This window comes from Emys orbicularis, chromosome 4 (assembly GCF_028017835.1).
Source record: "Emys orbicularis isolate rEmyOrb1 chromosome 4, rEmyOrb1.hap1, whole genome shotgun sequence".
Taxonomy (NCBI): Eukaryota; Metazoa; Chordata; order Testudines; family Emydidae; genus Emys; species Emys orbicularis.
Window position 1 is genome coordinate 119,024,876 of NC_088686.1, and position 27,123 is coordinate 119,051,998.

A 27,123-nucleotide genomic window follows, 5' to 3' on the forward strand; every position below is an offset into this window, starting at 1 on the left:
AGTTGTCTTACCAACTCTGAGAGGCCAATTAAGTAAGAGAAAAAAAACTTTTGAAGTGATAATCAAGATAGCTCAGTACAGACAGTTTGATAAGAAGTGTGAGAATACTTACAAGGGGAGATAGATTCAATGTTTGTAATGGCTCAGCCATTCCCAGTCCTTATTCCATCCTGAGTTGATCGTATCTAGTTTGCATATCCACTCCAGCTCAGCAGTCTCTTGTTGGAGTCTGTTTTTGAAGTTTTTCTGTTGTAAGATAGCCACCCGCAGGTCTGTCATTGAATGACCAGACAGGTTAAAGTGTTCTCCCACTGGTTTTTGAGTATTATGATTCCTGATGTCAGATTTGTGTCCATTAATTCTTTTGTGTAGAGACTGTCCGGTTTGGCCAATGTACATGGCGGAGGGGCATTGCTGGCACATGATGGCATATATCACATTGGTAGATGTGCAGGTGAACGAGCCCCTGATGGTATGGCTGATGTGATTAGGCCCTGTGATGATGTCACTTGAATAGATATGTGGACAGAGTTGGCATCGGGCTTTGTTACAAGGATAGGTTCCTGGGTCAGTGTTTTTGTTCAGTGATGTGTGGTTGCTGGTGAGTATTTGCTTTAGGTTGGGGGGTTGTCTGTAAGCGAGGACAGGTCTGTCTCCCAAGATCTGTGAGAGTAAAGGATCATCTTTCAGGATAGGTTGTAGATCTCTGATGATGCGCTGGAGAGGTTTTAGTTGGGGCTGAAGGTGACAGCTAGTGGTGTTCTGTTATTTTCTTTGACAGAGCCAGACGAGTACCCAGAAGTCACCTCCTACAAGACAGGCCCAACAAAGAAAATAACAGACCACCACTAGCTGTCACCTTCAGCCCCCAACTAAAACCTCTCCAGTGCCTCATCAGAGATCTACAACCTATCCTGAAAGATGATCCTTTACTCTCACAGATCTTGGGAGACAGACCTGTCCTCGCTTACAGACAACCCCCCAACCTAAAGCAAATACTCACCAGCAACCACACATCACTGAACAAAAACACTGACCCAGGAACCTATCCTTGTAACAAAGCCCGATGCCAACTCTGTCCACATATCTATTCAAGTGACATCATCACAGGGCCTAATCACATCAGCCATACCATCAGGGGCTCGTTCACCTGCACATCTACCAATGTGATATATGCCATCATGTGCCAGCAATGCCCCTCCGCCATGTACATTGGCCAAACCGGACAGTCTCTACGCAAAAGAATTAATGGACACAAATCTGACATCAGGAATCATAATACTCAAAAACCAGTGGGAGAACACTTTAACTTGTCTGGTCATTCAATGACAGACCTGCGGGTGGCTATCTTACAAAAAGAAAAACTTCAAAAACAGACTCCAACGAGAGACTGCTGAGCTGGAATGGATATGCAAACTAGATACGATCAACTCAGGATTGAATAAGGACTGGGAATGGCTGAGCCATTACAAACATTGAATCTATCTCCCCTTGTAAGTATTCTCACACTTCTTATCAAACTGACTGTACTGAGCTATCTTGATTATCACTTCAAAAGTTTTTTTTCCTCTTACTTAATTGGCCTCTCAGAGTTGGTAAGACAACTCCCACCTGTTCATGCTCTCTGTATGTGTGTATATATATCTCCTCAATATGTTTCACTCTATATGCATCCGAAGAAGTGGGCTGTAGCCCACGAAAGCTTATGCTCTAATAAATTGGTTAGTCTCTAAGGTGCCACAAGTACTCCTGTTCTTTTTGCGGATACAGACTAACACGGCTGCTACTCTGAAACCTGACATTTTCAAAGCTGTGCTAAATAAAGGCATTGGCCATTTCTATGGAAAATCTTTCCCAAAGTGCTTTTCTGTTCATTATCCATTTCACTCTAGCCTTCTCCAAGTCAGTCACTTGCAAAAGCACTGATTGATTTTAGGAGAATGTGATTTAGCTGAATTGGAAATTGACTAGGACAGCATGGCTAACATCTCTTTTCTTGCAGAAGTGCCATTGGCACAAGTGATCAAGGTCTCAGATTTATCACTCATGCAAAAATAGGTACTGTTCAAAGACATAAGTAAAGAGAGGAAAAAACTACACGTATTTACTCAGAGATAAAAGAAAGTGATGAAAAGAGGAAATACATTGGTTACTTGAGAAGCAACAGAAGTGGTTCACACAACACCAAGAGCAAGTACAGAAATTAGAGCTTCTGGATGTATTTATGTTGCTGGCAATCCAAATTTAGGATCCTTGTTTGATTCATAGTAAGCATTTTTTCCCTAGAGGAGGCTGATGGTGACAAGATTACTTGGGTCAACTTAGATCATGAGTTTTTAATAAGTAGGTTCTCCCCCCCCCCAGTAAATTGTTCTTGCACCCATGTTTCAGTAGGTTCAATATATTGAACAACACTTCCAAGTAGTTCTTAGTGTTTCTTATACAATATATCCACTAACATTTGATGATAATTCTCAATACCTTGCAATACCAGGGAAAGTCTTCAGCATCCATTATGAAGCTTAGATAAGGGAATCAAAGTATCCAATTGGGATAATGTAAGCTATTATTTTAGAGGGTCTATTTTCTTCAATTATTCACTGACACATATAGGTGCAGATGCACACCTCCTCACTGTCTAAACTACTAAAATCAGAGTCCTTGCCTTTGCTTGGTGTTATGAACCTGTGTCTCATCTGTTCTTTGCTTGAGGAGCTGGAATCAACCCGGGCCTTTGTATGCATATGAAAATGTTCCATTTTAAAAAGAACTGTTTGCTTTAGTCTGCAGTCTATCTCCAGTGAATTGTTTGTTTTTCTTTATCCTGGGTAGGTGGGCACAGCTGACCAAATTCATCTTTGGTGTAAGTCTAACGAAGTCAACGAGTGAGACCAGAGATGAGTTTAGCCCATTATCTGTTAATACTAAAAGGTGTTGTTGATATCTCGTGCATGGAATTAATATGATAAATCTACTGACTGTATAATAAAAGCAGTGTCTGCTTGAGTTATAAATATTTACCAGTCTGAACCTATGAATAATTAAATATAAGAAGCAGAAGAAATCCTTCAGGGTAGAGGAGAATGAGGAATTTATACATGAGAAATTCATAATTTATAAGAGGAGGTTATCAACTGGTGCCTCTAGAAGTGTCAGCACAGTGGCTCCATGCACTACCTTACGGCTGAACTGTGCCAATTCTCTATTTTAGCACCACCCCAGCAAGAGGCTTTAACTGACAGTGGGGAACTTGTTTATGGAGCTCAGTTGCACCAACTGTAAGTTGTCACTGTCACCAAAGATTGATGTTGTCCACAGAAGGGAATGGATAGGAAAACCAGATTTGGCGCTGTCTCAGTAACACTGCCCAGGTGCACATTGTTGATTAGGATGCTCCTCGCCCATTCTTCACATCTGCTGTGAACTTCAAGGTAATGGGTTTCAGAAGCCAAGCAGAGCTGGGGGCAGGAACTAGTAAAATATTTTTGGGGGGGGGGGGGGGGAGGGGAGGAAAGAGGGTTAATTCATAAGTCACCCTGAAAGATTAAATAAGCAATATATATTATAGCCAATAGTGAAGATAGAGGATGCACAGTAAAAAGGATGGAGGTGTAGTTCTACTTTTAGTCTATCTGATATATTAGGAAAATGGAGTAGGTTCTCCCAACTCTGTTCTGGCTGTAGAATAGGGAGACCCCCACTATCTAATAATACACTGTGACAGATTCCCTAATACCAAGATTTCAGTAATGGAAGACTTTACAGTAAGGTAATAGACTTAGCGGGAATCCAAGAAATAAGAATGAAGTTAAAAAAATAGAGGACAAGCAAAAAGAGTCAAGCATTCTCTAGCATTAAGAACCCCTGTGACAGATCAGCAAATCTGCTATAATGTGTATGCTTTAAGAGGGAGAGATAGAGGAACTTTGCAGTTGCCCAAGTACTGAAACAAAACCTAAAGGCACATGATGTGAAGTTACTTGACACAATGGGATAAGTTAAAAACCCTTTGAAAGCCTCTTATATTTAATTACTCATTTTTCTTTCCCCATTTATCATCATCAATAGAAACATTCACAGGTTAATCAAGACTCCACTAAGAATGAATAATGCAGGTTTCAGATTCAGATGTCTGCCAGTCTTGTGAAATGGATAAAGACTTCTTTTCACATGATGTTTTAATGTCCTACAATTAGGCCATTCTGGTTGAAGACAGAGTTTATTCAATAATGTTTGAATACACACTTTGTTATAGCTCCCTCTGGTCCTCTGACAAGATTCCCAGATTACAGGTGCTTGGGTTGTGGAATGCTTTGTGGCTTGCCTTACTGGCAAAAAAGTTAGATTTATTTTTATAGTTAGTTTTATAAAAGACTCATACCTATTAACGTAAGCCTCTGGGTGCATTTACAAAATTAGAACACAATTATTCATGTTTAACATTATCCTGCCAGCAATTGGCTATAAAAAAAAAAAGAAGACTTTCCCTTAATATACAACAACCTCAATTAAAAAAAAAAAAAAAAAAAAAAAGTATAAACTCAGAGGCAATATTCCCAACCACTAATCAAAACCATTTAAAAAGACCTATTTCAGGCAGAAGCCCTGTAAGATTAACAAATCTGAGTTCTGTTGGAACAACAAGGTAAATGAGTTCCAGAACTGGGTTTCTTCTCATGAAAATATACTACCAGCAGCCCCTTGAGCAGAGGTGGGCAAACTACAGCCCGCGGGACCGTCCCTGCCTGGCCTCTGAGCTCCTGGCCGGGGAGGCTAGTCCCCGGCCCCTTCCCCGCTGTTCTCCCTCCCCCGCAGCTTCAGTTCGCCCCGCCGCCGGCGCAATGCTCTGGGCTGCGGGGCTGCTAGCTCTTGCCAGGCAGCGCAGCTGCAGAGCTGGCCTGACCCGGTGCTCTGTGCCACGTGGTGGCGTGGCTGGCTCCAGCCGGGCAGCGTGGCTGCCTGTCCTGGTGCTCTGTGAGGCGCGGCTGGAGCGCTGCCAGCCGCCAGTGCTCCAGGCAGCGCGGTAAGGGGGCAGGGAGTGGGGGGTTGGATAGCGGGCAGGGGAGTTTGGGGTGGTGGTCAGGGAGCGGGGGTGTGGATAGGGGTCGGGGTGGTCAGAGGGTGGGGAACAGGGGGGTAGGGGCCTGGGGGGCAGTCAGGAAGGAGAGGGGGGGTTGGATGGGGCAGGGGTCTCAGGGGGGGCTGACAGGAGGCGAGAAGTGGGGGGGGGTCAGATAGGGGGCAGGGGTGGGGCCACGCCTGGCTGTTTGGGGAGGCACAACCTCCCCAACTGGCCCTCTATACAACTTTGGAAACCCGATATGGCCCCCAGGCCAAAAAGTTTGCCCGCCCCTGCCCTAGATATTCAAACCTCACAACTATTAGAGTGTGAATCATCTGACCTCAACTGCTGAGGTTTTTTTGCATAAAGAAAAAATAAATTTTATGTATGTTTTAAATAGTAAAAGGCACTCAAACTCATCTTGTGAACTGAAGAACTGAAACTTTAAAAAAAAAATCAAAATTAAAATAAATATATAACCTTTGAAACCAGTAAGACTATTTTAAAGATCAACTAGGCCAACATAAGTTTGTTGATTATATCTGAATGATCACATCATTGGAAGCATTTTTGTGTTTGTAAGATATTTATTCTGTTTGTTCTGGCTAATACGTTTCAGTATGGGAACAGAATTAGAATTCCTTGCTAACTATTATCAATCTACTCAATCCAAGCCATTTTACCAAAAAAACCAATCAATATTTCCTATTTTGCCTTCAAGACTCTCTCTCAGTCATGAAATTAGTTTCAAGAAAAACAGTATCAAATATATATATTGAAGATACATAAAAACCCATTGGGAATAGTAGGCAGAACAAGAAATCCATTACGAGCTCATCAACAAGCGAAAGCATAGAGAGATTAATAGAACAGCATTTGTAACACAATACAGCTCTGCTGCCAATACGCAAAGCAGCATCAAAGCTTCCGAGGAGAAGAAAAAAGTCCACAGCAACCTTCAGCAAACTCCCCTATGAATACTCCAAAGAGATCACAAAATACTATCTGGGGATTTGTGATCAGACTATGCTATCAAACCACGAAGAAACAACTCAGCCTGTTTGTACTCAAACTGGTTGAGGGTTCCAATAAAAGGAATAATTACAATTTACACTTTTTAGAGTGTGTAAGCCCTTCAGGACAGGGACTACATCTTCTTTTATGTTTGCAATCAACTAGCACCCTGTGGGCACTACAGGAAACAGAACATTCACACTCCTCATGTTCCCTCTCCAAATGATATGAAATTCTGAATACTTTAACAACAGGTTAACATGAACATATCTAAAAGCATCAGAAAAAGATAATCATAAATTAAAAGGACACCTGGCAAAGATTTAAAGATTCAAACTAACTCTGGTTTACTTTTGTATACACAGATAAATGTGTATATGTATAGATAAATATGCCATTTTTATTCGCAAAGCAGAGACGCTATTTATGTAAATCAGATAATCAAAAAAACGACATTTAATTTTTTCTCCCCCCCCCCCTTGAAATCAGTTACAATAATGTTAGAAAAGTTAACCCTTACCTTTCTTTTCTCTGGCAATTTGTCGCACTCCTTCTCTGAAATCAGACAACACTTGTAGATATGGCATCACTGTAGACTCAAGCTGTAGAACAAAATATTTCTATGATTAGTTAATAATTTAAATTCAAACCATTTTCCTTAACTGTTTCATATGTATGCACTTATGGGGCCAAACTCTGCCCTGTTCTTCTCTGGAGCTAAAAGGGATATGTCATAACTTTAAAGGGAAGAGTAACAGCCCTCCTGTGTACGATACTAGAATCCCTCCTGGCCAGAGACACCAAAATCCTTTTACCTGTAAAGGGTTAAGAAGCTCAGGTAACCTGGCTGACACCTGACCCAAAGGACCAATAAAGGGACAAGATACTTTCAAATCTTGGTGGGGGGAAGGCTTTTGTTTGTGCTCTTTGTTTTGGGGGTTGTTCGCTCGTGGGACTAAGAGGGACCAGACATCAATCCATGCTCTGGTAATCTTCTGAACAAGTCTCTCATATTTCAGACTTGTAAGTAACAGCCAGGCAAGGCGTGTTAGGTTTATCTTTGTTTTCTCAACTTGTAAATGTACCTTTTGCTAGAGGGTTTACCTCTGTTTGCTATAACTTTGAACCTAAGGCTAGAGGGGGTTCCTCTGGGCTCTTTGAATTTGATTACCCTGTAAAGTTATTTTCCATCCTGATTTTACAGAGATGATTTTTACCTTTCTTTCTTTAATTAAAAGCCTTCTTTTTAAGAACCTGATTGATTTTTCCTTGTTTTAAGATCCAAGGGGATTGGATCTGGACTCACCAGGAATTGGTGAGGGGAAAGGGAAGGGGGGGAATGATTAATTCCTCCTTGTTTTAAGATCCAAGGGGATTGGATCGGTGTTCACCGGGGAATTGGTGGAGGAGTCTCTCAAGGCTACCCAGGGAGGGAAAGGTTTTGGGGGGGGGGGAAGACAGTTTCCCAAGTAACTCAAATCATTTGGGTGGTGGCAGGAAAAGCAGATCTAAGCTGGTAGTTAAGCTTAGAGGTTTTCATGCAGGTCTCCACATCTGTACCCTAAAGTTCAGAGTGGGGAAGGAACCTTGACAGGATATAATATAAAGTAGAAGCTAACCCTTCAGGGCAGATCCTCAACTGGTGAAAACTGACAGAGCTACCACCATTGACTTCAACAGAGCTAGGACTATTTAAATCAGCTGAGGAACTGCACTTCATGTTTAACATTTTGTATCATTCTTGTAAGAGACACACACAATGTTCATTATGCACTTGGGCTGAAGTTTTTCTCAGACCTTAGGTTACACATACAGTATTTATTTCCTTTGAGTGTCTCCAAGAGAGAGAGATGACTTGCATCATTAGGCTCTGCTATGGCAAGAAAGTAATATTAAATAAACTCAGATAATACCACTTGCAAAAAAAACCACAGGAAGACTCCTGCTTGCAAGGCTAGTGAAGACCAGTGCTCTGTCTGGGGAACACGAGCTGTTGCTGTTCACACAACAGCACGGCACCTGGGCAGCTCTCTAGAAATCCCAAGTGCAGAATCCAAAAGTTTAAGAGAATTATCCTGAATGTTTCATTTCTTAAAGGGTAGGAAAAGAGACAAAAATGTGAGCACATTTATTTTCCATGATATGTCTTCCATTCAAATGTTTCTCCCATCTGTTAAACCTTTTGTAGTCCTGTATATAAAGGAAGAGGTTTGCTATTTAACTTTGGATGTTTGGTGCACCCTATATTCAGCCCCTACGCTTAAGTCTGATCAACTCAGCGTAGCTTTGCTGTATGCCAAATAAATGAACCTAACCTAACTGTTTTTCTTTAAAAAAGAGACTATAGGCTTGTTCATGTGTGCTTGGCTGATGACATTCATTTTTCATATTTAAAATCGCCAGCGTGTTTGATTTACAAAAGAAGAGATATAAAGAATTACATGGATTTTACAAACAGATGTTAAAACCCCTTCCAAAATCAACCCATTTTGATCCCTACTAACCTTGGCGGTATTTAACAGTGAAAGGCTTTGTTTGTTGTTCTGCACTAATGCCAGTCCTTCTACAAGGCACATTTGCTTTTAGCACTGTGAGGACTGTTTAAAAAATAAGTTTTTAATCTCACCTATGAAAGATTACTAACAAGGTCCTGGCTTTTCTGCTGGAATTTGAGATAATGGTGTTTGCTAATTCTGAACTAAATTAGAAATCCAATATTCATGATTTCTAATATGGAACAGTACCATTTTCTTCACACAGCCCTCTCTCCCATACAGTCTTGGAAAAGAGAAAAAGGTACAGAACTCCTAGTAAATATTTATTTAGACCACTGCTATAGCACTCAGTACTACAGCAATGGGAACCATATAAATATCTAGCTAGACAGAGACACAGTCTGGGTGTTCATCATCCATCTGCTTCAACTCCAACACAGGAAGTTTTTTTTTTCTAGGTGAGTCATAATGGGTGGTGTAATTTTGTTTTGTTATTCTATAAAAAGTTAGAATATTCTGTGAATGTTTTCATTGCTATTCTTTGGGAGAAACAGAAAATACCTTTCTAAATGTACTTCACTTAAATCTGAATGGTCTCACGTGACCATGTTTCGAAATACTGGCATCAGATGTCGAGCTAAAGAAAAAACACTTGAAAGATCTAGTGCCATTTTTCAGGTTAGATTTTGCTCCAGTGCAAAGACCACAATCACTGGCCTCCCCTCACTCTGGAGTGTTACTCCCCTATTGCCCCCCAAAGATTGCTCCTACATGACAGAACTTAATCAGCATCCCCCAGAAGGTGTGTCCTAATTGCTCTCAGCAGAAATGCCTCACTGCAGTAGTACTGCTAGATGAACAGAACAAGGCTGCCTATAGAAGCCAGATAAATGTTGCTCCTTTAACTATCCATTAACTAACCATTATGGGTTACAAAGAGATCAGAAAGTGAGACTGAAATCAAAATCCAACTGCCTCCCTGCTAGTTTTTGGTGCACTTCAATGAGCCCTAATCAGTGTAATTTTGTGTTTTTATTTATAAAAATATTTATACATGTATAGGGTTACCATACGTCCTCTTTTTCCCCGGACATGTCTGGCTTTTCGGCACTCAAACCCCCGTCTGGGGGGAGTTGCCAAAAAGCCGAACATGTCCGGGAAAATGGCGGCTCTGCTCGTCCCCTGACTCTTCGGCTCTGTTTAAGAGCCGAGCTGCCCGAGCGCTATGGGCTTCAGGCAGCCCCCTTGCCTCCGGACCCCAGCCGCCGGCCGGGCACTTCCCCTCCCGGGCTCCGGCGGCACGGGGGCTGCCCGAGGCCGGTAGCGCTGGGGCAGCTCGGTTCTTAAACAGAGCCGAAGAGTCAGGGGAGGAGCAGAGCCTCCAGCCATGGTGGCTCTGCTCCTCCTCTGACTCTTCGGCTCTGTTTAAGAGCCGGGCATGGGGGCTGCCCGAAGCTGGTAGCGCTCGGGCAGCCCGGCTCTTAAACAGAGCCGGGCTGCCCGAGCGCTACCGGCTTCGGGCAGCCCCCATGCCTCCGGACCCTGCGCCGCCGGAGCCCAGGAGGGGAAGTGCCCGGCTGGGGGCGCAGGGTCCAGAGGCAAGGGGGCTGCCCGAAGCCCAAGCGCTACTGGCTTCACGGTTTGCCGGGCAGCCCCCAGACCCTGCACCCCCGGCTGGGCGCTTCCCCTCCCGGGCTCCAACTGCGCTGGGCAAGCGCCGGCCGGGGGCGCAGGGTCTAGGGGCTGCCCGGCAAACCATGAAGCCGGTAGCGCTCGGGCAGCCCTTTCCCCGTGGCTGGGAGTGGGAGGGAGGAGGGGGCGGAGTTAGGGCAGGGAAGGGGCGGGGCTGGGGCGGGGCTGGGGGTGGGGAAATGGGCGGGGCCAGGGCCTGTGGAGGGTCCTCTTTTTTTATTTAATAGATATGGTAACCCTATACATGTAGTACTTGTAATGAGACATGTACTTTAGCAAGTACTATATGTAGTCAGAATAAGTTAGTAGAATGTACTCTGTTCTCTACTTACATTTATGTTTTGGCCATTTCCTCCAACAGGGAATCCAAGAGCTTCATCACTTTCTATGGCACCAAAGATCTAGTCAAGGAAAAGGAAATTAAAAAGACACATTCATTCAATAGAAGTAGGCTAACTGAAATCAGATATACTGGTGTTTGAAGAGGCCACAAGGCTCATCCAGTCCTTATTCTGGCAACCTACTAGGAGATTGTCAACTATTTAAGATGCTTTAAGAATAAAGAGCAGTCAAATGTTGCCTTAGTGATGTTGATTGCACAACTTCACTGTCAAATATCCAATTTTCCATGTACTGGTTTTTCTACCATTCACCAAATGCAAATGAATGTAAAACAAAATGATAAAGAACTGTAGTTCCCCTCCCCTCCCCCCAATGTTACGATTTTGTTTTTAAGCAACTGGCTCTTTAAAATCCTGCAAGATCTCCAGAATGACTGTACTGATCCATACATGTTTGGAAAATATTGCTGTAGCAGCTGCATAGTGTGATGGCAACTATTATTTTTTAATTTAATGTAACATCTCACTATCACTTACCTTTAACATCTGAGTGAGATAAGAACTAATACTTTCTAGCAGCAATCTATTTGGCATTTGCCTGGCAGTTTTCTTAGCAGCAATATAGGAATTGCTCTGGCTGACTAAAGATCGCATTTCTTCCAAGACAGTGCGAGTGTCAATGTTGTCACACAGTGCTTCATGAATGGCTGCCTTCTTGTCATAAAAACTAAATCAGAGGAAAGCAGACAAGTTTACAATTTATATCGTCATTATAACATTTATGTCAAAATTCCTGTGCTCTATCAGTACACTGGAGTGCTTCCGTAAGAGGGGCAAAGGGGGGGAAGGATTTCCCTTTCTTTGGTCATAGCTGATATCTGAAGAAGGAAAAACAGATGATTAAGAGACAGGTGTTGGTGTCCACTATATAGGTGATTTTGTTAAAATATTTTACCTGCATAATAAAATATTGCTTCTATACTGCTGACAAAGTCTCAGAGAGGGTGAGTTATCTGACAAGTAATAGCTGACAGACAAATCAGACCTAGCATAACTTCAGAGCTCACTTTTCTGTATGTTTTGCAGAAGCAGTACAATTCGCTTGTTCAGTCTCTTCCCTTTTTCACTGCTTCATTATAGTGCTGCTTACTCTCACAATGTGCCAGCTGAGTGTTCTGTTAAATAAATTCCTATGCAATGCCACTAATTTGGGGAAACTTGTTCTGAAGCTACATGTTATGAAGCCATTCCAAGCAGGTATCATGAATAAGGCTATGATTTAGTTATGGGTATTTTTAGTAAAAGTCATTGACAGGTCATGGACAATAAACAAAAATCCACAGCCTGTGACCTGTCCATGACCTTTACTATAAATACCCTTGACTAAATCTTAACTGGGGGCCCCTGTGGCGCTGCTGCTCTGGGGCACTGCTTCTCTGGCGGGGCCCCTGGGGCCAGCCCCTCTGGCTGCTGCTCAGGCAGTCCGCGGGGCCAGCAGTACTAGCCCCTGCTCGGGTGGTTCCTGGAGCAGGCAATCAGGGGCTGCTGAGCAGCAGTGGTGCAGCTGCCCCCGGGTCCAGCTGCGCCAGCCACTGCTCAGTTAGCCCCTGGGTCCAGGAACAGCCGAGCAGCAGCTGCTCTGGCCGCCCCCAGGGCTGCTGCTCCAGCTGCCTCCGGGGCCACTGCTCGGGTGGTCCCCAGGGCCAGCTGCCCGAGCAGTGACTGACCCCGGGGCCGCTCCAGCAGGAGCTGGCGTTGCTGTCCCCGGGACTGCCTGAACAGCTGACCACAGGGCCTGCTGCTTGGGTGGCCCTGAGGACAGCCACACTGACTGCTGCGGAGGTCACGGAGGTCGTGGTATGTCACAGAATCCGTGACAGCCGCAACCTCCGTGACAGACATGCAGCCTTAATCATGAATATTTGCATGGAAACACTGTTTAAACTGTTCATGAATTGATTTGTAATACATATGGTATGTGTCCCCCATTTCGTCAGGCAAAAGAGAGATTTAAGGAAGTCGTTTTTTTGTTGTTGTTTTTTTACTTAAGATCCAAAAGGCACTATCTACTCAAAAGAGAAGAAGGGAAAGGAGAAAGAAAAGGAGGTAGAGAAAGACAAGAAAAAGGAGGAAGGAAATGCTCTCTTCCCCCACTACTTCTCTTTTTCCTGTTCCTATCCTCTTTCTCCCTCCTGTGTCTAGTTCTCTCCTTTCTCACTCTCCACTACTCCACATTTTCTATGTTTTGATTCCCCCCCCCCTTAACAGTCAATTTGCCCACCTGCCTGCTATACAAAGTTGAAAATTCAGAAGCAGCATTATCTGCTACTGAGAAACAGGTACCCGTCTTTCCAGCACTGGGGACACAATGACTCTGGTAATTCCCAAGGACACGCTTAACTATATGTTGCTTTGACTTTAAAAAGAAGAACCAAATCATGCACAATGTTATTTAAATTACAGCCACTGAAGTGGGATTTCATTAAAATGTGAAGGAGGATTATCTAAGTGGAAAGAGACCATGATGTTAATATCACTATTTTGTTTTACTGGATTGAGGGTAAGGTCAAAAGTCAGAAACTTCTGAGTTCTTATGTTTGCTCTCTGATTTTGGGCAAGTCACTTAACTTCCATTTGTCTCAATTTCCCCACAGCACTTTGCATTTTCAAAGTGTTGTAATTGCCAAGTATTTTATTACTACAGTTGAAACACATTACATCAGCGTGATCTGCCCCTTCTCAGATAGGTGTATACTTAAGAAACTGATAGCCATATAACCTAGAGGAGATTCAAAACAGAAAGAAGTTCCCTTTCAGCACACACATACAGAGTGGCGTTCAAAAATTAGGCACCCAAGTCCCATTAATGCCAATAGAAGTGATGTGATTAATTCCATGTATTATATGCTGAAAAATACCTCATATAACTGTTGCAAGGTTAAATTCATCAGCTTGTAAAGTACTTGGAGATTCTCAGTGGAAGGTGCAGTAAGAGAGTAAAGTATTATTATTAGATCCGTTTTCAAGAAAAGGAAATGCCCGTTAGAAAAATGGGAACCTTAAGTATGCATATAAATGGCTATTCATATAGAAATTAAACGTAGCTCACTCACCTTTTACTCAGCTCTGTTTCTCGAAATTCCCATTTTTGAAACTGGCCTATCAAATCAATAGGAGCCCGAAGGATATCCTTTACATTTAAAAAGAACTCCTAAAAAATAGGGATGCCGTTTGAAATCAGCGTAAGTCAGACACAACCTATGCTTACTATACCAAAGTAAATTTTCAGTTAGCCATTTTAATACTTGTGCCTAGATACAATTTCAGCAAGGTTCTGCTGCTACATACCTCCCAAAATAAGAAAAATACACTTATTTTGCATTACCCACTGTATCATATTATGAGCATTAAGCTGCTCTTTGTCAAGGTTGTGACCTAACACAACATATTAGACATTAACAACAAACCATTGCAATTTAATTTCTTTAAACTGCGATCTTTTTAGTTTGGAGTCCCTGTAACAATCTTGTCAGTTGTGAACAAAGTGAGGTAATGATAACTTACATTTGTTATGAATCTCTCCTTTGCTTACTGTATTTCAGGTTGTGGAAATAAGAAAAGTCTTTTTGCTGTGTTTCTGATTCTAGTACATAATGACTTTCCTTCATTAGACTTGTGTATTTCCCTCAAGCAACAATTCATTCTAGTGTTGATGCAGGGAGTAATGTGTATTGCTTAATGCTTTTACTATCACCACAATAAACCGACTGTCATTAGCACTAATTGATAGACCAAAACTAATTGCACACCACACTTTAAAAAACAAAACAGTGTGTCAAGTTACCAGTCATGAAAAGGCAGGGCTTAACTGGAGTGATCTAAGTTGCTCACAGTGCACAGGTGCCATGCAAGTTTTTCCAGACAGCTCTGCAAATGCACCTCAGCCCTGACATGCACCAGTTTTTTTTATTTCAGTAACTGGCGTGACTCAAGAAGACATTTCCATTGTGCAGAACTGTGTGGTGGTTTTGAGATGTGTGTACGTAGGGACAAGGAGCAGATACTGGCAGTGGTACTAAATTTTTTTTTTTTAAATGAAAGACACCAGATATATTCAGCAGAACATGTGTGATTCTTGTGCCACTGGATACCTAATTATCTCTTCACATTTTTCTCACCACTTTAGGTATTATTGGCATAAAAGGAAATATGTCAGAAATATATGTAAAAAGAGGCAATAGCTAAAGTATTTCACTAGACAGCATTTCTGGAAGCTGCTAGGTTGGTTTTGTTTTCCAGCCCACACAATTATGAGGGGTCTCAGATTGCTGCATGAAGAATTATAGAGAGTAGCAGCCTTAACTCAAACAAATGTAAATAATTTATAACTTTAATGTAGTTATACTGGATAATGTGCTACCACCCTTAAAATTAATTTTTATTTGATTTTCCATAACACACAAAAACCGTCATTGCATTCACTACAGTAATATACAAATGGGCCCAGTCCTGAGAAGCGTTCTAGCTTTGAGTTTCAACTGAGTTCAGTGGAGTTGAGTGCACTTAGCTCCTTTTGGGATTGGTTTACATTATTGGGGTATAGAATAGCACAAACTTTAAAGAATAAGGAAGAAGAGAGGAAAGCTTGCTTACATTCAGGAATTTCTCATACTGAATAGCTGATTCCATGGTGTTGTTTGAATAATCCAGCGTATCCTTCCAAGAATGCATCAGGAAAGCCAGCCGTAACTGACGTGCTATTAGAAATTTTACGATACAGATGGAAAATCATCATTATCTAATATACTTATATGGCCCCAAAATAATAATATCTGAGCAACTCATCATCTTTAATGTACTTATCCTCACAATGTTGCTGTGAGGTATGGAAATACTGTTGTCTCCACTTTACAGATGTAGAACCAGAGAAGCTGAGGGCCAGATTTGTGAAGGTATTTAGCTGCTGAAAGAAGCAGATAGGTGCCTAGTGGGATTTTCAAAGGCACTTTTTAAAATCCACTAGGTGTCTATCTCCATTTTTAAGAGGTTAAATGCCTTTAAAAAATCTGGACCTAAGAGACTTGCCCAAGATCACATGGGAAATACATGGTGGAGTAGGGACTTGAACCCAGGTCTCCTAAGTCCTAGGCTAGTGCCTTAACCATCCCCTCTTACCCACAAAATTGATTCCAATGCTCTGTATTCCTAAACTACTGTAGTATGAACTAAAAAGAATTGTTAAGCACAAATTCAATTACAAAAAAAATAAAATAAAATAAAATAAACCCAAACTTGCCAATTCCCATTTTAATCAGGAAATGTATACAGTACAAGAAATAATGTTCAATTTATGGCTTTTTTTTTTTAATTGCTACTTTTCTTGGCTTAATTTTCTTAAAAAATACATTTTACAAGTTTCATAGAAAAGTGTTTCTTCCACAAATAAGATTTTACCTGTATGTTTCTTCAGCGCATCTTTGATAGTAATGAAGTTTTTTAAAGATTTAGACATTTTACAGCCAGCAATTGTTAAATGACCAGTGTGCAAAAAATATCGAACCCAGTGATCATTTTCAAAGTATGCCTGCAGCAAAACCACAAACAGAAAGGATAAGTTTTGGGGGGTTTTTTGTTTAAAAAAAAAAAAAATACGTCCACACACACATTTTTTCCTGTTCAGAAACCTTATAACAAAACAAAAGCACCATGATGATATAAAAAGGATTTTCTGACGGCACATTTCCTAAACATGATCAGGAATCACAAAATGTTACTCTTTTAGAGCTAAAATTCTACAATTGGATCTGCATGGGCACATGCATATGCCTGGAGCTCCACTGACTTCAGTGGACTCCACATAGATGCAGACTCCCACTTGTGCAGATCCAGCTGCAACATGGGATTCCGTGCATGTACCACATGACTTGCTGCATCCAACCTGAGAGTGAGAACTCTGTTTTTTTCCCAACAATTTGTACCTACTGTAGTTATAAATACCCAAGATTACAATAACCAAAGAAAAAGGAGGAAAAATAAAAAATTCTGTTTTTCAGTTTTTTCCTTTGTGCATTTATCACCACATTGGATATGATCAACTTCACTATTTTGTTGATAGTCACCAGCTAAGGGAAACTGTACTTTAAGAGTTTGGGGTTTCTGGGCTTTTCTGGTATAATTTTTGTATAATAGAAACTAAAGACAGATGGTAAACATGTCACCTACCTCAGACTGTGCCAGTTCATTGTCATGGTGGGGGAATCGAAGATCAAATCCCCCTCCATGAATGTCCATCGACTCTCCCAGAATAGATCCAGCCATAGCAGAGCATTCAATGTGCCAACCTGGACGGCCCTGTTTAGAGATAAACAAGTGACTTCAGTACAGATTAAAAAAAACAATAACAAAGAATATTTAAAGAAACCCTTCTTAGGAGAAACTACTTTCTACCCACACCTTTGTCCACTAATAAATACAAATAAATTAAAATGACACAGAAGTATGAGGGAGAACAAATTTTTAATTATCATCCTTGATACAATACAAGAATAGTGTTGAACTTCACGATCTCCCATACAGTAACAAATCATACATGCCAAATGCATCTATGAGCAGATGAATATACAGAACACAGTCCTGGGCCCTCTAATACTTTCAAAATAAAGTATTGCATTCAGGTAATGGTTTTGTCTTTCTTAACATCACAAGGGAAATTAGCATTTATTCTAGGGATTGTAAGTCTTGGAACCCTTGCCTTAAAGAGAGGCATTCATTCTTAGGCAAACTACTTTCAAATGAGTGGAACCTTCTCCCCATTCATTCCAACAGGCATTTCGATTTGAGTACAGAATACCAAACAAACTTTGGGAGGTTAATAATGGGAAAGTGGACAAGGTAGACAGATCCCCATGTCTAGAGGCACATTGATAATATTGATATAACGGATAAAATTTCTGCACACGGACTTCTATTTGAGAAGTGGCTAATAACTGGCAGGGCCGGCTCTGGCTTTTTTGCCGCCCCAGGCAAAAAAGCCTCCGGCCGCCCCCCCCCCCCCGTGGGGGGGGGGGGGCGGAGGGCGGCCGGAGCCCCGGGGGTAGGGCGGCGAGCCCCGCCGCCCCCCGGTGGCCAGAGCGCAGGGGGCAGGGCGGCGAGAGGGCGGCGAGCCCCAGCTGGGGCTCGGCTTTCCCCCCGGCGGCCAGAGCGCAGGGCGGCGAGAGGGCGGCGAGCCCCGGCTGGGGCTCGGCTCTCCCCCCGGCGGCCAGAGCGCAGGGGGCAGGGCGGCGAGAGGGCGGCGAGCCCCGGCTGGGGCTCGGCTTTCCCCCCGGCGGCCAGAGCGCAGGGCGGCGAGAGGGCGGCGAGCCCCGGCTGGGGCTCGGCTCTCCCCCCGGCGGCCAGAGCGCAGGGGGCAGGGCGGCGAGAGGGCGGCGAGCCCCGGCTGGGGCTCGGCTTTCCCCCCGGCGGCCAGAGCGCAGGGCGGCGAGCCCCGGCTGGGGCTCGGCTCTCCCCCCGGCGGCCAGAGCGCAGGGGGCAGGGCGGCGAGCCCCGGCTGGGGCTCGGCTTTCCCCCCGGCGGCCAGAGCGCAGGGGGCAGGGCGGCGAGCCCCGGCTGGGGCTCGGCTTTCCCCCCGGCGGCCAGAGCGCAGGGCGGCGAGAGGGCGGCGAGCCCCGGCTGGGGCTAGGCTCTCCCCCCGGCGGCCAGAGCGCAGGGGGCAGGGCGGCGAGCCCCGGCTGGGGCTCGGCTTTCCCCCCGGCGGCCAGAGCGCAGGGCGGCGAGCCCCGGCTGGGGCTCGGCTCTCCCCCCGGCGGCCAGAGCGCAGGGGGCAGGGCGGCGAGCCCCGGCTGGGGCTCGGCTCTCCCCCCGGCGGCCAGAGCGCAGGGGGCAGGGCGGCGAGAGGGCGGCGAGCCCCGGCTGGGGCTCGGTTTTCCCCCCGGCGGCCAGAGCGCAGGGCGGCGAGCCCCGGCTGGGGCTCGGCTCTCCCCCCGGCGGCCAGAGCGCAGGGGGCAGGGCGGCGAGAGGGCGGCGAGCCCCGGCTGGGGCTCGGCTCTCCCCCTGGCGGCCAGAGCGCAGGGGGCAGGGCGGCGAGCCCCGGCTGGGGCTCGGCTTTCCCCCCGGCGGCCAGAGTGCAGGGGGCAGGGCGGCGAGCCCCAGCTGGGGCTCGGCTTTCCCCCCGGCGGCCAGAGCGCAGGGGGCAGGGCGGCGAGAGGGCGGCGAGCCCCGGCTGGGGCTCGGCTCTCCCCCCGGCGGCCAGAGCGCAGGGGGCAGGGCGGCGAGCCCCGGCTGGGGCTCGGCTTTCCCCCCGGCGGCCAGAGCGCAGGGGGCAGGGCGGCGAGCCCCGGCTGGGGCTCGGCTTTCCCCCCGGCGGCCAGAGCGCAGGGCGGCGAGAGGGCGGCGAGCCCCGGCTGGGGCTCGGCTTTCCCCCCGGCGGCCAGAGCGCAGGGCGGCGAGAGGGCGGCGAGCCCCGGCTGGGGCTCGGCTCTCCCCCCGGCGGCCAGAGCGCAGGGGGCAGGGCGGCGAGCCCCGGCTGGGGCTCGGCTTTCCCCCCGGCGGCCAGAGCGCAGGGCGGCGAGCCCCGGCTGGGGCTCGGCTCTCCCCCCGGCGGCCAGAGCGCAGGGGGCAGGGCGGCGAGCCCCGGCTGGGGCTCGGCTCTCCCCCCGGCGGCCAGAGCGCAGGGGGCAGGGCGGCGAGAGGGCGGCGAGCCCCGGCTGGGGCTCGGTTTTCCCCCCGGCGGCCAGAGCGCAGGGCGGCGAGCCCCGGCTGGGGCTCGGCTCTCCCCCCGGCGGCCAGAGCGCAGGGGGCAGGGCGGCGAGAGGGCGGCGAGCCCCGGCTGGGGCTCGGCTCTCCCCCTGGCGGCCAGAGCGCAGGGGGCAGGGCGGCGAGCCCCGGCTGGGGCTCGGCTTTCCCCCCGGCGGCCAGAGTGCAGGGGGCAGGGCGGCGAGCCCCGGCTGGGGCTCGGCTTTCCCCCCGGCGGCCAGAGCGCAGGGCGGCGAGCCCCGGCTGGGGCTCGGCTCTCCCCCCGGCGGCCAGAGCGCAGGGGGCAGGGCGGCGAGAGGGCGGCGAGCCCCGGCTGGGGCTCGGTTTTCCCCCCGGCGGCCAGAGCGCAGGGCGGCGAGCCCCGGCTGGGGCTCGGCTCTCCCCCCGGCGGCCAGAGCGCAGGGGGCAGGGCGGCGAGAGGGCGGCGAGCCCCGGCTGGGGCTCGGTTTTCCCCCCGGCGGCCAGAGCGCAGGGCGGCGAGCCCCGGCTGGGGCTCGGCTCTCCCCCCGGCGGCCAGAGCGCAGGGGGCAGGGCGGCGAGAGGGCGGCGAGCCCCGGCTGGGGCTCGGCTCTCCCCCTGGCGGCCAGAGCGCAGGGGGCAGGGCGGCGAGCCCCGGCTGGGGCTCGGCTTTCCCCCCGGCGGCCAGAGTGCAGGGGGCAGGGCGGCGAGCCCCAGCTGGGGCTCGGCTTTCCCCCCGGCGGCCAGAGCGCAGGGGGCAGGGCGGCGAGAGGGCGGCGAGCCCCGGCTGGGGCTCGGCTCTCCCCCCGGCGGCCAGAGCGCAGGCCGGGCTCGCCGCTCTCCCCCCGGCGGCCGGGGGGAGGGCGGCCAGAGCGCCGGGGGGAGGGCGGCGAGCCCAGCTGTGGCCCCGCTCTCCCTTGCGGCCGGAGCGCCGCGCCGCCCCCCTCCAGGTGCCGCCCCAAGCACAAGCTTGGTGGGCTGGTGCCTGGAGCCGGCCCTGATAACTGGCTAACTACACACTGTATAGGATATTATTAAATGAACACAGCAATGCTACTGAACAAAGTATTATTGCAATCTAGACTTCATTAGATGCAAGATGAGGCTGGATCATTTGTTGTACAGACGATATTCATAAGTTGTAGAATGATTAGCTTCTGTATGATGTGTGTGGTTTGAACACACTGATCCTTACCTTTCCCCAAGGGGAGTCCCATGAGGGCTCTCCTGGTTTGGAGGATTTCCACAAAGCAAAATCATTCGGGGAACGTTTCTCACTCAAACGATCAGCTGAGATACTGAGGTCACCTGTCAATGGAGAAAACTTCGTAAATATTTACACTTTCTTTAAACATTAGCGTTACCTACTCCTGGCTCTGCTGTAACTTTCAATGCAAACCCCACCCCCCTCCCAAAAAACAAAAAAACACACCACACTAAAAATTTACAATAGTAATCCTTTGCCGCTCCTGAGACTACCAACAAAAGTGTCAGTTGTGAAGCTTCTTAAGCCCTGAAACATGTGATTCAACTGCCACTCTCTCTCAGCATGCATAATTACAGCATTACAACCCCTCCCCCCACACACACACACAATATTAAGGTTGCAAATTCAAGCAGTCAGAAGTTAGAAAATGCCAGAATAAAGGCCTGTGCAACCTTAATTCAGGTCCCTTTTGCGTATGCATTATGATCTGTTCTTTAATTACATGATCACATACTATTTTTTCCATAGCATCTCTGTCTCATTCAGGAGATGACACAGGATGGATGGTAATCACTGAATGTGTAGCTATTCAATATTTCTTTTTATCCTTATCATTCAATGTGTGACCCCATGTACTATCTATTGCAGACCATTAAAACCTTGCACTGAATATAGAATTATTAATTTCCTCCTGGGCATCGTGCTTTGTTGCAAATTTTGGCATCACCCTCTACCACAAGTTTTAATTAAAAGAGGGCTGCACCCATTTAGCTCAGCACAGTAACATGAATATTTACAATGCTAAGGACAGTTCTCAATATATAAAAGTAATTTACATTTGAAGCAGGCAAGTTGTAACAAGCCGATCCAACCCCATTGCTGGTCACTGATTTCAGGAAAACAGCTAATTTGTAGTGCTGATCGGGAATTGTTCAACTAAATGTTTTTACATCAAAAAAATTCTGATTAGTTGAAACCAAAACTTTTTGCAGGAAAGGGTCAATTTTGACAAATTTCTCAACTCAAAATTGTTGGAAAAAAGTTTCATAGTTGTTGAAACACCCTTCATTTCAACATAGAATGAAAGATTCTGGTTTCCCAATTCAAAATGACTTTTTGTTTCAAAATTTAAGCTAGAATAATTGTTTTAGAATATAAAAAGTGGTTGAAATTTAAATGTTTTGACTGATGCAAACTGATTTTTTTTTTTTTTTTTTTTCAGATTTTTGGTTTATAACATTTTTTGAGATGGCCTTCTTGTCCTGACTTGGGACAAAAATTTGTTTCAAAATCTTAAAATTGTTTGCAAGACAGGAAAACTGTTTCCAGCCCAACTCTACTCATTTGTGACTCCAAAAATAAAAGAAGTGCAATGTGGAGACTACAAAACTTCTCCATTATGCTAATGGGCCTGAACCAAGTCAATGGGAATGACTGACGTTGTGCATGTTGTAGTAACTTAAGTGAATATTGATTTTATTACCTTCACCCTCCTGAAGAGCTTTCTGATCACCTACAGCTTCAGGAACCAACTTAGCATAGGAGTGTTTCTCAGTGGCATCAAACTTCATTGTATCAAAGTAGACAGAGCCATTTGATACATAACTAGAAGGTTAAAAGATTTTAACAAAAGCTCTATCAATATAAAACTAAAACTCAGCAATAAGCATCGCTATCCATCCTATATAAGATCTTCAGCAGGACTACTTGAGGGGTATGGTACTTGAGGGGTATGGTACTTGAGGGGTATGGTACTTGAGGGGTATGGTACTTGAGGGGTATGGTACTTGAGGGGTATGGTACTTGAGGGGTATGGTACTTGAGGGGTATGGTACTTGAGGGGTATGGTACTTGAGGAGTATGTTCAACATGAGTAAGGATGACAGAATTTGGTCCTAAGTTGTTAAAGTGCATGGTAAAAACTTTAGGTAAAATCTGTAAAAAGCCAGGGTAAATAGGAAAGCCAATTAACATTAATTTGTTAAATAAATATTTTAGCAAGATATAAAAAGGACACTATTAGATATTTCTCCTTCATAAACGTTAACATTTCCTCCCATCTTTTGATTGTCTGCAATAACGTAACAATTACAAGTTACATTTATTTTCCAGGTTGTTTGCAGTGTTGGTCCCAGGATATTTGAGAGAGAACGTGGGTGAGATTCCTTTTATTGGACCAACTTCTGTTGGTGGAAGAGACAGAGACAAGCTTTCGAGCTACGCTGAGCTCTTTGGGTCCATTAAAAGATATTATCTTACCTACCTTGTCTCTCATTTATTTTCCAATCAATTTTGTCCTCCTCTATTTGGCCAATTTATTTTGCATTGGCTTTAATGGTCATCCTTAGGATTTTTTCCCTCTTTCTCTGTTTCAAAACCACTAGGAGTGTGCAGCACTCAGAGCACAGGGCCAATTTTCCAGCAGACCTATGGCTTGAGCATAGGCACAAATGCAGGTTTTGAGCACATGTATATTAGACACCCAATGGCAGTTTGAGCCATAGTGTATGAATTTTCCCTGCTGTTCTAGAAAAAGCAATATGCTTTTTAAACTGTTCAGAGATAAGATGTTTTTGTGATGAAAATCCTATCATACAGTAAATCTGTACCTGCTTAAGCTACAAACAGAAAAAATGTTAAGTCGGGATGCCTGGATATTTAGGCACCTATATAGAAGTGGCTTGATTTTCAAAGGTACTAAGCAGCAGCAAGAGTTGGGGAAGTCAATTGGAGAAGCAGATCTGCACATGTGAAAAAAATCAAGCCACTTCTACTTAAGTGCTTAAATGAAGATTTAGTGGCATATTTTACACTTCCATTTCTGAAAATTGTTGCCTAACACTACGGGTAAAATCCTGGTCCTGTTAAAGTCAATCAGAGTTTTACCATTGATGAAATGGGGCTGTAACTTCACCCTATATTTTTATGATCTGAAGTCTCCATTTGTAAAAGAAATGAAAACCACAGTAACAAAAAATTTTTAAATCAGGTTTGAGATTATTTCTTGGGTGTGAAGGAACAAGCTGATTATTTTTATCCCAAAAAACCACTGCTTGAATGCAGTCTTTTGTACCATTGCTCATAGAAACAGAGTAAGATGGCTCCACTGTATATTGTAGAACTATTATTTCAGTATTAGAGCTTTGCTTTGTTACACAATAATTGCAGCGATTATTCTGTAATGTTGCAAAGAACCCATAACGGCACTTACCCATAACCATTATCCACAATCTTCTGAACAAATGCCACAATTTCCGGTACATATTCGCTGACCCGAGTTAAGACATCAGGAGGTAACACCTATAGATAAAGATAAATGGGCATTTATATATACTGCATTTCATACCACTTTTCATGCCAGAATCTCAATTAAACCTGGTCATCCTTGTGAGATAGGTAATAACTATTTTATAAGATGGAAAAACTGAAGCAGTTAAGTGACTTGCTCAAAGGAACACAGACGTTCTAATTCCTAGTTTCCTACTCTGGGACTTGAAAGAGCTACTGGACCTCTTTTCTAAACTTCTTATCCCATCAGCCAAGTTACTAAAGGTCTGGCTACTGCAGGAGATGAAAGTTGTTCAATTTGTGGCATCTATGCTGTGCAGGGATTATTCCCCACCATGTTTCTAAGCTACCTGCCATGTAGAAAAATAGCTTTCAGTTATCTGAACCTCCATATAGGCAACAGCATTCAGATACAAAATTCTCAGGGTGGGCTTGTTTATTGCCACCATCGAGTTAGTTAGAATTTCTTAGGCACCCAGCGATGGTGGACTGTCATGCTAAAATGCTGATGTTTGTTAGCAGGGCCCCTGGTGGTGCAGTTAGTGACCCCAGACATGTACTGTATCTCAAATTCCAGACTCAGCCTGGGACAACAGCATGGGGAAAGGCAGAAATTAGCAACATTGGAGGAAGGAAAACCGACCTTATTAATGAGTAAGGGAATGAGACACCCACCCCGATGTGTTTGCCCAGTTCATGTCAAGGGGAAGGGATGGGGTGTAGCTATGCAGTACGAAGTGCCTGATCTCCAGACGGGAGAAACTATTGTTAATGTGATCAGTTGCAGGGTGGCAACATTGATGAGAAAAGGACAGCAGGGTCTTAAGGTGCTGATTTAATAGCTACCGGTTCATTGCAGGTTAAAGATTATCAATAAGGTGGTGGGCTAAGACCTTCAATTACAACTGAGTTATTGAATTTTACTTCAGGGCCTTCTAAGGGTGCAGCCAGCCATACACATGCTTGGCACATACAAAGTTCATAAGATGGAACAGCTTGTTTACTTACATTGAGGGCTTCCATATCTTTATGATACTCCTCTTCCCAGAATTTGGGGAGGTTAGAGAATATGGAGTTGTCAGTCACCTGACTGCCAAACTTGGTGTCTAGCCACTCGGACAGCACATCTTTTGCTTCTTCCAACAATTTCTATGAAAAGAAAATTATATACATATAACAGTTCAGTGCAATACAAATCTAGAAAAAAGTCTTATTTATGAGCCTAGACTGTAATGCCTTTTAATAGAAAATATGTTTTCACACTGTTAATTCGCCTGGGCATGAATATTCTTGCACCTATCATTCTTTGCAGCCATGTAGCCTTCCATGTGCTTGGAGTGAATAGAAGATGGGTACATAATTTACATCTGGAGAGTCTTAATGGTGTTCTGATAAAAGATACAGAGAAGTGCTGAGGGATTTGCATTTTGCTGAAGATCAAGAGAAATATCATGTAAATGAATAAAGATAATTCAGTAAAAAAAAAAGTGCACCCTAAATATCATTCAGGCTATTTTCTCTTTAGTTTTCCATTAACACTCTAATTACACCATGCATTTTGAGAACAGATATATAGAATCAGCTTAAAAAGAATGCCTACTTGGTGACATAATAGATTTGTTTTTAAAAACAGACATCCAGCTTTTAGTGGCTGGATGAACTTTACATAAGTTGGACCAAAAAGGATGCATTTCACAAAGGCAGGGAGCACACAGTCTGTGCCCCCAATAGTTATTGCACCAAACAGCTTGAAAGAGAGGCAATACCATCTAGGACTCTAATTACTAAAAGAAATTAGTTACAATATCTGTTGTGTTTACTGGGGCTTATCCAAAGGACAATGAAGTCAATAGGAATCTTTCCATTTATTTTAAATGGGCTTTGGCTCAGGCCCTCATCCAGAGGACAGATATTTCTGAAATAATTTGGCAACATCAATTCGGTGAACAAGAGGCATAAAATACTTGAGCAGCACAGCAATAAAACTGTCAAAGGTATTTGCATATGCACTGTGGACAGATCTGTATGTACAACCAGTTATGGCATGAATCCCTTCCCAAGACAGAAATTCCATGAAATAAGGCTAAAGATAGGAGTCTTTTATTGTAGAGGAGAAAATCCTTTACGGAAAACTGGAAATAGCAGCTATCAAAAAAGATCATGACGAGGTTCTGCAATGTCTGAGGCTGGTTTGAGTGGCATACGAAAACTATTTAACTGAGCTCAGTGATACAGTTTTACCGCGTTGAATGTTAAGTATTGGGAAATTCTCAGACCATTTATAAAATATGTTTCAGAAAACTGTTACAAGCCAATGAAATTTAAAATCCATTCATATTGACCTCAGCATGTTTGTTGATCTCTTCTCCGGGAAGTTTCTTTTGCACAGCTTCTTCTAGATGTTCCACAGCAGACTTCACTGCATTCTGAATTCTTTCCAGCATGTGCTTTTTATCTGGATCAGTGGTGTCATTTAACATAGCTGAAAAAGGCTACATTAAGAAATGTTCATGAAATAATGTGCAGTAAAAAGAAAAAAGAAAAAATCTATCCAAGAACTTTAACTGGATGACAGAACTATAGGCACTTTCTTCATGTTCTGGTGTGCTGCAAGTGCAGCTTATTCAACAGCTGTCTATTCCTCATGTAAAATATGTTCTAAGCACATAATTCCTTACTTGAGATGAGTAGTATGTTTCCCCACATGCAGTCAGATTGAAATCTATCAGACTACTCAGAGAATAATGTACTACTCAACATCAGTAAAGAAGCAATAATAAGGCCACTAGTTTTAATGATCCAAAAGGATATGGAATATAAAATTCCATTCACATTTGACTGTCTAAATCTGAATTAACAGCTGTATCACAATACGTGTTCCTTGTAGACAGTTGTAATGTTGTAAAGATTAAAAACAACCACTATTTAGTACCTTCACTTAATCTCAATGCTCTCTACAAAAGTGAATAAGCATAATAAGCCCCCTTTTATAAATGGGATAATTTTAAGCACAGAAAAGTTAAGTGACAAGTCAGTGACAGACATAAAACGCAGCCCCCCCCCCCCCATACCTCCCAGCTCTGTGCTTCAACTCATAAGGTTGAGAATCACTTATCTTTTTTACAATTCATGATGCACAAAAAGGCCAAAAACTCATCCTTAACCCACTGCATCCCCTAAATTGTAGCACCAACAGCTCAATGCTGTCAATGGCACAGTAGGCAGCATAATTCATGTTCAAACTTACTGCATAAAGAAAGTCTACACAAATACTTTTCATATGTGGCCTTTCCTTAAATTTGTGTTTTATTTGTC

The 27,123-nt window shown here is 44.7% G+C and overlaps 1 protein-coding gene across 1 annotated transcript in view; it reads right to left on the minus strand.

Annotated features, from left to right (window-relative positions):
* Positions 1 to 27,123, minus strand: part of CARS1 (cysteinyl-tRNA synthetase 1) — a 57,604-nt gene that overhangs the window by 10,364 nt on the left and 20,117 nt on the right. The window contains exons 7-18 of the mRNA XM_065402958.1: positions 26,151 to 26,300; positions 24,817 to 24,957; positions 23,732 to 23,820; positions 22,004 to 22,125; positions 20,509 to 20,621; positions 16,827 to 16,955; positions 16,059 to 16,188; positions 15,258 to 15,361; positions 13,718 to 13,815; positions 11,142 to 11,331; positions 10,596 to 10,664; positions 6,597 to 6,678 (exon numbers count right to left, since the gene is read on the minus strand). Of these exons, the coding sequence (XP_065259030.1) occupies positions 6,597 to 6,678; positions 10,596 to 10,664; positions 11,142 to 11,331; positions 13,718 to 13,815; positions 15,258 to 15,361; positions 16,059 to 16,188; positions 16,827 to 16,955; positions 20,509 to 20,621; positions 22,004 to 22,125; positions 23,732 to 23,820; positions 24,817 to 24,957; positions 26,151 to 26,300 (1,417 nt within the window). The remainder of the gene's footprint in view (positions 1 to 6,596; positions 6,679 to 10,595; positions 10,665 to 11,141; positions 11,332 to 13,717; positions 13,816 to 15,257; positions 15,362 to 16,058; positions 16,189 to 16,826; positions 16,956 to 20,508; positions 20,622 to 22,003; positions 22,126 to 23,731; positions 23,821 to 24,816; positions 24,958 to 26,150; positions 26,301 to 27,123) is intronic.